General features: G+C 27.3%; 1 protein-coding gene across 1 annotated transcript; it reads right to left on the bottom strand.

The window, feature by feature from the left end:
* Positions 1–5,136: 5,136 nt before the first annotated feature.
* On the bottom strand, positions 5,137–6,689 carry LOC108475648 (AT-hook motif nuclear-localized protein 20-like). Its single transcript, XM_017777632.2, has one exon. The coding sequence runs from the start codon at positions 6,257–6,259 to the stop codon at positions 5,372–5,374; it is 888 nt and encodes a 295-aa protein (XP_017633121.1). The 5' UTR covers positions 6,260–6,689; the 3' UTR covers positions 5,137–5,371.
* Positions 6,690–12,572: the final 5,883 nt, after the last annotated feature.

The raw sequence follows: 12,572 nt of genomic DNA, 5'->3' as shown, positions 1-12,572 counted from the left end.
CAACCTTCAAATAGATGTAGTTGAAGCTCCTATTGTATCATTTGAATTCGACATTAGTGAATTTTTTTCTCCTCTGCCTGTGATTTTTTCCGAAAGGATTTTCCATGTAAAATATGTGTGCTTTCTTTTTCTTTTTCTTATTGCTTTGTGATTGTTCTATATTGCCATTATCGACGTTAGTTCTACAATTTTAATCTTTTATGATATAAAAATAAATATTTTATATTTAAAATAGTGAAAACAATTTAAAAGTTCTTGAAAATTTATTCTTTTTAGTAATATTTATGAAAAAGACAAAATTTTATTAAATAATATTCAAAAGTCATAAAATAAAGCTCATTTTGTCAAAATATATTTAAATATTCAAAATAAAAAACTAATATGAAAAAATTGATAATCGAACTAAACCAAACTAAATTATGATAAATAGTTCAAAAATTCAAAAAAAAATCAACAGAACCAAATCGATATCACCCCTAATACAATCTGCATTGGTAGTTTTAAGGGGTACCCAATTGGCTAAGAGAGATTTTCAAACCATATCATCTACGGATTTTATGAAAGCTCACATACGACTTTTTGATATGCATAATTGGAGCCATCAAGCAAAGAGAGCTTAGACACAACTTCTTTCTTTCTTTTTCTCCATGTTTTAACAACTAACAACAAGATATCCACCAACTACATATATGGATCTGATATTAAATGGAAGTATGGAAGTTGTTGAATTGTAATTCATGAAAGAATAAGTAAATGAAACAAAAACAGATGTTTATATAGTTCAATTCAACAATCTACGCTATAAAATATTATTGAGTGAGATATCCAATATAAGATATGATTCAAGACCAATTGATCCTTAAATTATTTCAACTTCACTATTGTACATCTATAATGAACTCCCTCACTATTGTTCTTCAAACCATTATATTTCCAAAGAGAAAAATGCTTTAATATATAAACTTCAAGAATTCCATATATGAAGTTTTATAAATAACACAAGTATATAATATAATATTTATAATAACTATATATAATCTATGAATTACTGTGGTAAATTTATTAAGTAAAAAAAGTAAAATTGAAAATAATGATGGGAAGTTTTTTTTATAATATTTAAATTATTAAAATAATTTATGTACTTTAATTATAGTAAAATTATATTATTTAATAAATTATGAAAGTAGTGAGTACTTTTAGTAGATAAAAGCATTGCATCTATTTTTGAAGAAAAATGTGAGGGATGAAAAGCACATGTGACATCGCCAATTCAACTAAAATCGAGTAAAAAGTATATCATTGTTCTATGATTCCACGTGAATTCAATCTTTCACTTAAAACAAAAATAAATTATAAAATTTAAATATTCAATTAGCATCAATGTCATCTTGCAACTATATTTAATTAATTAATTAATTAATTAATTGATGATTGCCCTTATACGACAAATTTTTTTTGCTCTATGTGCCCTACTCTATAAATAAACATTTAATTCATAACTAGCAATTAAGCTTGCACAAAGCAAAATCATCAATTTGAAGGAGGATTTAATAAGCTAATTTTTTTTAAAGAGTGTATATATATATTTTGCTAGAAAATAGTTTTTAGTGGGTTCAGATATGAATCATAAATTATTGGGGAATTAAAATATAATTTTATTATATTTATGTAATTTTATAAAATTTAAGGGGTTAAATGATAATTTTATCATTTTTAGAGCCAAGATCATTGTCTGTTAAATCCTTAAATTAAAGGATAATATGTGTTTGAGCATGCTTAAATTTATTTTGCTAATTGAACTAAAACTTAATCGTTATTATAGTTAAGATTATAGTTAGGCTTAACTAAATCAATTAAATTATAATTTAATCAAAATAATTTATTATGTAATTTTATAAAATTTATGGGGTTAAATGATAAATTTACTATTTTTAGAGCCAAGGTCATTGTTCTCTTAATTCTTAAATTAAAGGATAATATGTATTTAAGCATGCTTAAATTTACTTTTCTTAATTATTTTCAAGGGCGAAACTAGGGCCTAGCGGGCCTAAACCCCTAAAATGAATTTTTTTTATTTAAGGTCTTTGAAAATTTTAAAATTTAAATTAGTAAAGGTAAAATTACACTTTAGTTCCACCCAAAATGATAAAATTTAATTTAATCCTTTAAAAATTATAAAAATAAAAACAGTGAAATTACATTTTATTATAATAAAATTATTTAATCATTATTATAATTAAAAGAATATATTTAGGCTCAACTAAATCAATTAAGTTATGATTTAATCAAAATAATTGAGATGTCAAAATCAACTATTTTTAATGAAGCAAATCAATTTTGTTTGATATGAATAGGAGAATTAGGTAAGGTTTAGAAAACTACAAAGTGCTTATTAAAACATTTGATAATGCAATTGCAAAGTCATGTAGAAAATCAAATCAAAATGATTTTCTCTGTTCTTCCATTTACTTTTTTTTTTAATAATAAAGATTATAGTAGAAGATGAAAAAGATGAGAACTTTTTCCCCCTCAACTTGCACCTCTCGAATATGATGAAATCCCAAAATTAATTAATTAATTAAAACCCTAAAAAGTAGTGGATGGGGTGAAGTGAAAATTAATGGAATTTTTTCGCTCCTTTCTTCTTCTTATAATACATTACAAGATATATGGCTGTTAATTAAGAATTTGTTTTGCCCTTTATTTTTTTCAGTTTAAACAATCTAATCATATTTTACTTATTTTCTTTCTTATCAACTAGAATTTAATTCAAATTGATATGCTTATCAGACACATCCTAAAAAAATATTCTTAAAATCACTAAAAAAAATGCAACCCTTTAATTGTATTATTTACAGATTCTTGATGTGTCTCTCTGATGATATATCGAGATTCTTCAACAAAATAAAACGTGTAGCGTCTTTGAATAATTGATTTGATGTAATTTCTTTTATTTATTTTTCACTTAAAAATTTGATTACACCACAAAATGAATATTATTTCATTAAAATTAATTATGTCGTTAATATTAGACATGAAAAATCAAATAAGAAAATAAAATTATTAAATTTGAGGTGATAAATGGTATAAGTTAATATATATATATATATAAAATGTAGCTTTATATTAATATGAGAGTAATTTTTTAAATAGAAAATGTAATTTAATTTAATTTAATTTAACAAAGATCTTTTAGATATTATCAATTGTACTTCAATTATTAAATTAAAAATAAAAAGATAAAATTTTAAATAGGTCTAATTATATCGACATCCTTGAACTATAATTTTCATTCTAAATTGGTCTTTGAATTTCAGATCATTCTAATTATATTCTCAAACTACTAAAGTTATATTAATTAGGTATTTTTATCACTAAAATTATTAATTTAACTGTTAAATAACACGTTTGATTTTATGTGACATAATTTAAGAAAAAATGAATATTGTAAAATGGATGTTTTAAAACCTTTCTTTTAACGTTTTCAAAAATTTTACAAAATTTTATAGTTTACTCTCTTTTTTTTCAATTTTACTTTATTTTTAATTTTTGCTTTTAAAACTTTTGCTGCAACATTTTATTTTTATTTAAAATTTTCATTTTAAATTTACCTATATAAGACTTGATTTATCATTTAACAATTAAACCAACCGTTTTAATAATGAAAATGACTTGATTGGTATAGCCTCGATAGTTTAGGGATGTAATTAGAATATTTTAAAATTAAGAACCGATTTAAAACAAATGCCATAATTTGGGCCTGTCTGATCTCTTTCAAATATATAAATAAAAAAACTAAAAGCATAATTATACCTTAAATGCCCCCTTAATATCAAAAATAAAAATAAAAGAAAGAAAATGGCCCCTTCCCTTTCCATCCGTCTACAGCTTCTCAAATTAATTGCCATTGAGTAAACACAATTAAATGATGTCCCCTCGGGTCTAATTTTGTTTTATCTTCTTGTTTTCAAATAATATCGTTTTATCAATGAGTCTAATCAATGGAATAATTCATTCAAGTCCCATACCCTAGTGTAATTTCCTAGCCATAATCACATTGGACTCATTTTTTAAGTGAAATTAAAATGATTTCAAGATGGGAAATGGGAAACATAATATGAATTTCCTAATAGTATGAACATATTTAATTAGTCCTACATATGAACATTTTTAGAATAAAACTTAGAGAAGCTAGGTTGGAATAAGTCTTATTATATGAACATATTTAATTAGTCACGCATATGACAATCATTGAATTTCTTAGCTAAGTTCTTATTTTACATGGAGAAGATATTGGTTCTTGATTCAGTTTAGACAACAATTTAATTAACAGCCCATTGACAATAATCATTGTTTTATAAAGAAAGAAAAGCCTAAATTATTAAATAAAACAAGAATGTATCAAAATATATATAAAAAAATACACAAATATGATATAAATATTCAAATGAAAGAAAATGGATTACTATATAGATCATCATAATGTGATTTCTATATATATAAAACAAAAGTGATTTCTGTTTATTCTTTGATATAAATTTATATCTATATATATGCTTAACTTGAGTGACAGATAATTATTTTAACTGCAATATTATATATCAAAGAAAAGCAAGTGGCAAGCACAAAACTTTTCAAATTATTAACAACTTTCTTTTATATAATATGCAAATACAAAATATCAGCTTCAGATTCACCCTTTTTGTTTCTCCTTAAACATTTTCAAGTCAAAATATATGAAAATGGAGACATCCAATTCAATCAAATGTGTAAATTCAAAGAAGGGGGGTTCCTAAAGAACTGATCTAGATCCTTTTTAAAAAATGGCTGCAGACACAAGAGCCATACTGCCATGGAAGAGGCTGGTTTGGTTAGGTTAAGACATGTGGGGAGCAAAATGCAATGCTCTCCATTCAGGGAATTAATGCATGCCAATGAATATGTATATATAACTAAAAAAGGGTTTTTCTTTTTGGTATGATAGCTTAGACATGCATTAGATGCCACTGAATGTCAGAAAATAATCAAAGGAACTATACATGCATGTATCTATATTGTAAATGTCCACTCCATCATAATATATATATATATTATCAAAGGAACTATAGAAGAAAAGGGTAATCCCAGAAAATAAGGTTAGATGAAAGATTTAGATAATCTTTTATTATTGGAAACATAAAAGTAAGCAAAGCAAAGAGAGATAGTTTAATTAATATACAATGAGATCATCACCTAGGTTTTCTTTTTTCTTTTTTTTCACAATTTTATCCCTCAATCTCCCTATTTTTAGATTCAAACACAACATTTTGAAAAGTCTATGAAAATCATGTCTCACTCTCTTATATATAAAAGCTATGGTCTGGATTTATTATTAGTAAGGCTGTCGACCATGTACCCAACCATATGTCTCATGCCCTAATTGTGTTCCTCCATTGGAGACTAAATTAGGAGGCAAATTGTATATTGGAAGTGAAGATGGATCAAGCAGACCTGACTGCGGGCCGCTGCCGCCGCTTCTGATTGTCGGTGGAGAATTGGTTGCTCCACCGTGGATCTGATCCCCATGGCCGCCACCACCACCACTGACAGTTTCTTCTTCATCTTCTACTACAGGCAGTCTTTCGTAAGTTGCGTTAGCAAAGGTTGCTGCAATGACCATAACAGGCCCTGCTGCGACTAGTGAACCGACGACGCTACCGCCGACGACTTGTCCTTGACCGCCAGCTAGGTATACGGTGAGCCCTGTTGAGCCAGGTGGTGCTGGTCCAGGCAAGAAAGCTCCAGTCAAAGACAAGATTTCGAACCTTCCTTGAAGAGCAACCACAGCACCAGGTGCTGCCGGTTGTCTTAGTGTAACGTTTGCTACGGAGCCACTGCCGCTAAGCACACAAACCCCACGTTGTCGTCTCCGAGCAAATTGGGCTATACTTTCAGCGACATCAGAGCCGCTTGCAACTTCCATGACGTGACTACGGAGCGCGTTTGGACTGTCCCTGGTGACGAAAATGGGCGGTTTAGGCTTGTTTTTGGAGCCTGGAGGTCGGCCTCTTGGTCTTCGGTTACCGATCTCGACAGCACCCTCTTTCGGCTCGTCGCCGGTGTCCCTATCATCGTCTTCTTCATCCCCTCCGACGTTGTTTCTGCTTTTTCCTATGTCGTTCATTGAAATCTCAAGGTCACGCTTGTCTAACCCTGGTGAATTACCTGCCGGGTCCATGCCTTGTAGACTCACTTGATTAACCCACCAAGGATTCGCCATAGCTGCAAATTGAACTCAAATAAACTAAACCGACGATCAAAAACCAGAACTGGGTCGATCTTTTCGCTTTGTTTTAACAATTCAATTAAAAGGGTTTCTTGAGATAACAAGAGAATTAGATGCAATTTTAAAACTGGGAATCGATTGTAGAGAGAAAGACCAACAACAACAAAAGGGAACTAATTAATCTGTGTTGAAGAGGGAACAAAGAAGATCAACGACCCAAAAATGTTTGAAGAAAAACAAAGAACCTTTTTGTGGTAGCATCAAACACAGAGAAAGAAAGAAAATGGGAGAGAGAGAGGAGAGAAAAAGGAAAGAGAAAGAATAAACTAAAGCACTAAGAGATAAATTTATTGAAGTATTTAAAATTAATAAATAAATAAATAGAACTATACCAACACTTGAAAACAAAGGTTGGATCAAATGTTCTTTTCTTTCTTTCTAGGTTGAAACTGTATGTTTGTGTGTGTTCTTTATTTAGGTAGCTGTAGGCTTTGTGTGAATTATTAGTGTTACTTTAATATGATAATAATGTTCTCAATTACATATTAATTTTTTAAGTTGTGTTATTCGTGTTATTTTTTTGTGTCTCTACATTATTGTCAAGGTAGGAGTTTTTTGATTCAAATACGTTGAAGTATATTATTTCTTTTATTTATGAGTTAAGGAGGAGTTATATGTAATTTGAAGCAGTTTCACTTATATAAATTATATGCATTCGTAATTATTTATCTAATCAATAGATTTATTAGATATATATATATATAGTAATGATTTTGAAATTTCTAAAATTGTGAATTTAACAAAACTAATTTTATATAAATTTTAAAAATATATATAATACATTAAAATTCAGTTAACTTATATACAGAATTTATACATTTCATTCTACCATTTATATAACAAATAAAATTAAAATTCATAATTTAAAATCGGCATATAAGAAACTCAAGCTTCCAATACCGGTGCAATATATCATTAATTAGTGGTGACGAATGATAGGAAACAGCATCATTTATGATAATAAAATAAAACCAAACACACCTAAACTATCTTACATATAATAATACCTATTTTAAACAGACAAAAGAGTTTGACCAATTGAGCAAGTTGCACAATTTTTATTGGTATATTGTTATTGTCTCCGGGCTTCATTTTCATTTTAGGATCCAAAATGATTTTTCGGAAAATGATTTTAGAAATTAATTTATTTTTTAAAAAGTTAATATCTTTTATGTTTAAATAAATTTGTATAAAATATTTTTATTATTTGATAGATTTCTTAAAATATTTCATAAAAGTTGTTTTGAATGAAACAAACATATTGGAGATTTTCTTATATTTTTATTGCTTAATTGAGTTTATTTTAATCTATAATTTTATATTTTATATTGTTTTTCATATATTAAAAATATTTTATTAAATTCAGGTTCATTACAACGTCATTTTTAATAACATAACTATCAAGGTCGTATTTTCTTATTTAAAATGTGACATCAAAAAATTTAACAATGTCAATAATTAGACTTGATTTTCAAATCTTAAAAGTAAAGGGACTAAATTCTTGAAAATAAAAATACACACTAAATTACAAATTTGTGAAGAGTATATAGATTTATGACATATTTTAACCTTTATACAACAAAACATTTATTGTTAATTTATTTATAATTACAATAAATATTTATTATTAAAATATTAATATTGAATATTTTCAATAATATGTTAAGAATATTATTTATAATTATTATTTTAAAATTATTATTAAAATAAAATTAAAATATTAAATCATTTATTAAAATAATAAATTATATTAATATATTAATAATTTATTATATGACTAAATATAAATAATTAAATATGTATGTTTAATAATATTAATATATATAATATTTTATATTAATATTTAAATATTTTTAAAAATAAAAATAAAATTTATTATCAACATAATAATTTTAAACTTGATGTAAGTCGATTTTTATATAAAAATAAAATTACCTACAGAGGAGCTCTTTTTCAGAAAATAACTTACGTGTTCATTTTATAGGAAAAATGGCTTATTTTCCATTGACCAAATTATTTTCTATGAAACAAGCACAAGAAAATGCAAAAAATATGTTTCGTAAAACTTTTTAAATGTAAACAAACGGACCCTTAGTTGATGTGGAAAGGAAAAATGTTAAGAATTCAATTTGAGTTCATAATTAGGTTTAATGGGCAGTAAATTTGATTACTGATTAAAACAAAATAATCGTGATGAGATTAGTTACTATAATAATAAAATTGATCAGGATAAATTTAAAATCAATTTTAAAAATACATTTATATTCAAATGTAATAGTGATATCAATTACAGTTAGAGAACAAAATAACTATTGAAGAAATTAAATTAAATTAAATTTATATAAAATATAATTTTACAGTAAATAATTAATTTTATATAAATTAATTTTATGTAATTAATAATATTTATGAATATATTTATATGTTTAATTGATGTAGAAAAATATTAACTATTAAGTAAGAATAATGAATAAACAAATATTATAATTGAAAATGTTAAAATAATAAAACAAAATTTGCTATGACGAAAAAGATGTACAATGCAAGGGTATTATACGTTGTGTGCAAGCATTTGGGCTTGTAATGCTTTGTGCCTTCTCGGGCTTTAAGTTGATTTACGCCGGCCGGCACTTTATTCAGTTGTAGTTTTTGGGCTAGGCATGTTTCACTACGATCCAGCATTACCCAAACAGATAAATAGGCAAGTAATTCTGGCCTAATTATCAATTTAGATTTGTAATAATAAGTGATGCTCCAAATTGTTTTGAAATCTGTAAATGTACGTTATAAAAAATAAAAAATCTCCTCCTGCATTAGTAACAATGTCTATGCTAAGCGAACTCACTTCCTCCTGGATTAGTAATAATACCCATGCCAATGAAGCTAAGACTCAGTTGGCACATTATAAAAACTTAAATGCATGTATACTTTCTAAAATTGAAATATAAATATTTTTTTAGCTTTTCATTAGTGAAAAAGATAATGGATGAAATGGGATCAGTTTTATAAATAGTATTCATATTTACATTCATATTTATAGAAGGATGATTAACCGTTAAATTCTTTTATATTTCAATCGGCCACTTTATTAAGTATTCGATACAAGAGTGCTAGTAGCGTGAACTCCCAAAGATAAGAGTGAGTTCCTCTAGCAAAACTTATCTATCATAAGCATTCCACCAATCATATTGAGTCACACTAGTGACAACAACACTTTCAATTGGAAGGATCATGATTATGGCTACATTTTTCAACATAGTTGTCACTTCATCGTAAGGAAAGTGGAAGTTGAGAGTCTTTGATGTCCATCTTTCCACAAAAGCTATAAGCAACGATAATTGCATTGGATTTTGAAGTATTACATACACATTAAAAAACTGCTGCCTCTAGACATGCTTTTAGTCGACCTTACTCTTTATTTGGCATTAGATAACGTGCATGTTGTCAATTTTGAAGATTTCATTCCTCAACCTAATAGTGCACAAAAACAAAAACAATCAATATACTATGTGTAACAAAATAAAAAATTAAATATTAACAATAAATAAATGCTAGATTAAATAACCAATTAATCAAAATTACCATATCCACATGTTATGCATATTTTGTTAGAATGGGTTTTGTCAACCTTACCTTACCAATCACAATCTTATCTATGGGTGACATCCCTCCAACTATGATCCTTGCCAGTACATGCATGCTCGACACATGGAGTGATTTTAAACTATCTTGTCAAAGACAAATGTTGAGTCTCTTCATTACACAAATTACATAAATAGCCCATGTAGGCTCTCTTCAAATCCACATCAATCTAATCACAATCGAATCGCTAAATCTATTAGTTCTATTGTTGCCTAGTTAAGAAGGCTATCATGTTTGTTAAGAGGTTAACCACAACAAGACCAACATAGACATGTATCAAGACCTAATGCCAAGGGGTAGTCAACCTTGAATATAAATACCCCACCGTTAGCCTTAAAAGAGGATCTTCTTCTTCTTCTTCTCTTTATGCTCCTACCTTGCTTAACCTCCCACCAAATGGCCTTTAGCAAATCACCACTGTATGAGCCACCCTCTTCATTCTTCTTGTTTTCCTCCTCAACATCACAACTACTAGAGCAATGTATTCCTTTAACAGAGCCACAACTACTCGAGGCCATTTTGTATTTATTAGGGCTAAACTCCCTATTAATCAAAATTAAATACATTAAATTCAAAGAAACTCAATGCTCATAGGTGTCGAGTAGAATTGTCCATGAGTTTGGATTTGGACAAGGATTTTTGTTTTTGAATCGGCCCGACTCAAATTTAATTAAATAAATTTTAAAATATTTTTATTTAAATTTAATTATTAAAATACATAAATATTAATATGAAATAATATATTTTATTATTTTATTATCTTTAAATTTATTTGTTTTTGTGAAGAATAAAACACAAATTGGATTGAGTTTTAGTTAAAAAAAAATATTATAATATATTTAACTATTTAAAAAATAAACATTAGCCAATAACTAATCGACTTAACCTATTTTAACAGCATACAAAATTAAATTAATCATCATAACCAATGTAATTCATCCAACTTATTAAATCGATTAAATCAGTTGCGTGGTTAAAATTGTAATAAATTATGTGAGTAATTGTCAGAAGATACCACCTGATCGATTGTCCCTAAACTAGTAGCCTATTTACAAGGTAAGCACCAATCTTTGGCCATTTGACTGCATATGATGGCAGGGAGGCTATAATATCAGAAGTATTACAAATTTAAAAAAAAAAAAAAACACTTAAAACACGAGTCGGCTCCAACTAGACCTGATTATGGTCCGAGTCAGATTTAGACTGGGTCAATGCAAAATTTTAAACTTGTTTTTTAAGTTTGAGTTTGACCCAATCCAGAAAATGAGCCTAAAATTTCGCCCAAGCTCGACTCAGATAAAAAATATTAAAACCCGAGTCTGATTGTTCAGTATCAAAACTTTTTTAATATAAAAATAAATTTAAAAATATAATATATCAAATATACTAAAAGCATTAAAATAAATATTTTCCAATAAATTAAAATATATTAAAAAACATATTTATATTTAAATAATACTAATATAATTGTAGCTTAACAAGCAAATACATCTAAAATAGTAACAAAATTAACAATAAAATAAAGTTATACAATATCCAAATAATTATAACAAAATAATAGTAATATAATAACAAAATAGCGGCAAAATAATAACAAACAATAGTAGAAAAAAATTTAGGTAGATTTGAGCCAAGCTCGGGCCGAAAAGTCTTACTGGAGGCTTGATCCATTGTTTAGAAAACAAGCCTTATTTTTTGTCTAAATCCATTTTTCAAGCTTATATTTTTACTCAAACTCTCTCACTTTTTGAGTAAACCTTCAGACCTAGGCGAATGACTCAACCAATGATCAAGTTTAACTCGAACCCTAGATATTGAAGCTTAAACCTAACTCATATTTTGAATTAGCTGAATATAAAATTCAAGTTTATTCCAAATCCTCTCAAATATCAATTTTAAGTTCATACGGATAGTTGAGATAAGTTTAATGGGGATTGTTTTCCAACATTGACAAATCCTAATTTCACAATGCAAATTCCACCCAGCAACAATCATTACATGTTGAAGTTTGAAAGGATGAAACAAATGCTATATTACTTGAACTTTAATTAAGCACCGTATACAGGTATATCCAAAAGATTTTCATGTATTTGGAGGAATAGACATAAGTACTCGAACATGGAAGCAACATAAAGGTGCAATGAGTAGATAAAAAAAAGCCCTCATGCCAGAAAACTAATGAGTGGATGTCCCCATGACATCCCATCAAAAAGGGGAATAGAAGGGTGACACTTAAACATGATGAATGCCAGTTTCTCATTATCAGTTGACATCTTCATGAAATTAAGGCATTCAAGTACGGGGTAATGATGATTTATATATATATATATATAAAGTTCAGGAATGCTTAAAACCAATAATGCTATTCATTTTGCATGCTTCCACTACATCGGTAGCTACTTTCATATTGGGACACCATATAAATTGATTGCATTAAACTAGCAAGGAACTACAAAGAAACATATATGGATTTATATTTAATACGTTAACGGTATATATTTCTATGCACTATTAGTGAAGATAGGCGTATAGAATTATAGATTGTAAGTGCATCAAACATTTAACCCTTCATATACGAATATATTTTTTTATAAATTAATCCAAA

Source organism: Gossypium arboreum, chromosome 3 (assembly GCF_025698485.1).
Source record: "Gossypium arboreum isolate Shixiya-1 chromosome 3, ASM2569848v2, whole genome shotgun sequence".
Classification (NCBI taxonomy): domain Eukaryota; kingdom Viridiplantae; phylum Streptophyta; class Magnoliopsida; order Malvales; family Malvaceae; genus Gossypium; species Gossypium arboreum.
The sequence above is the reverse complement of the archived record's forward strand: the minus strand, read 5'-3'. Positions and strand labels throughout refer to the sequence as shown.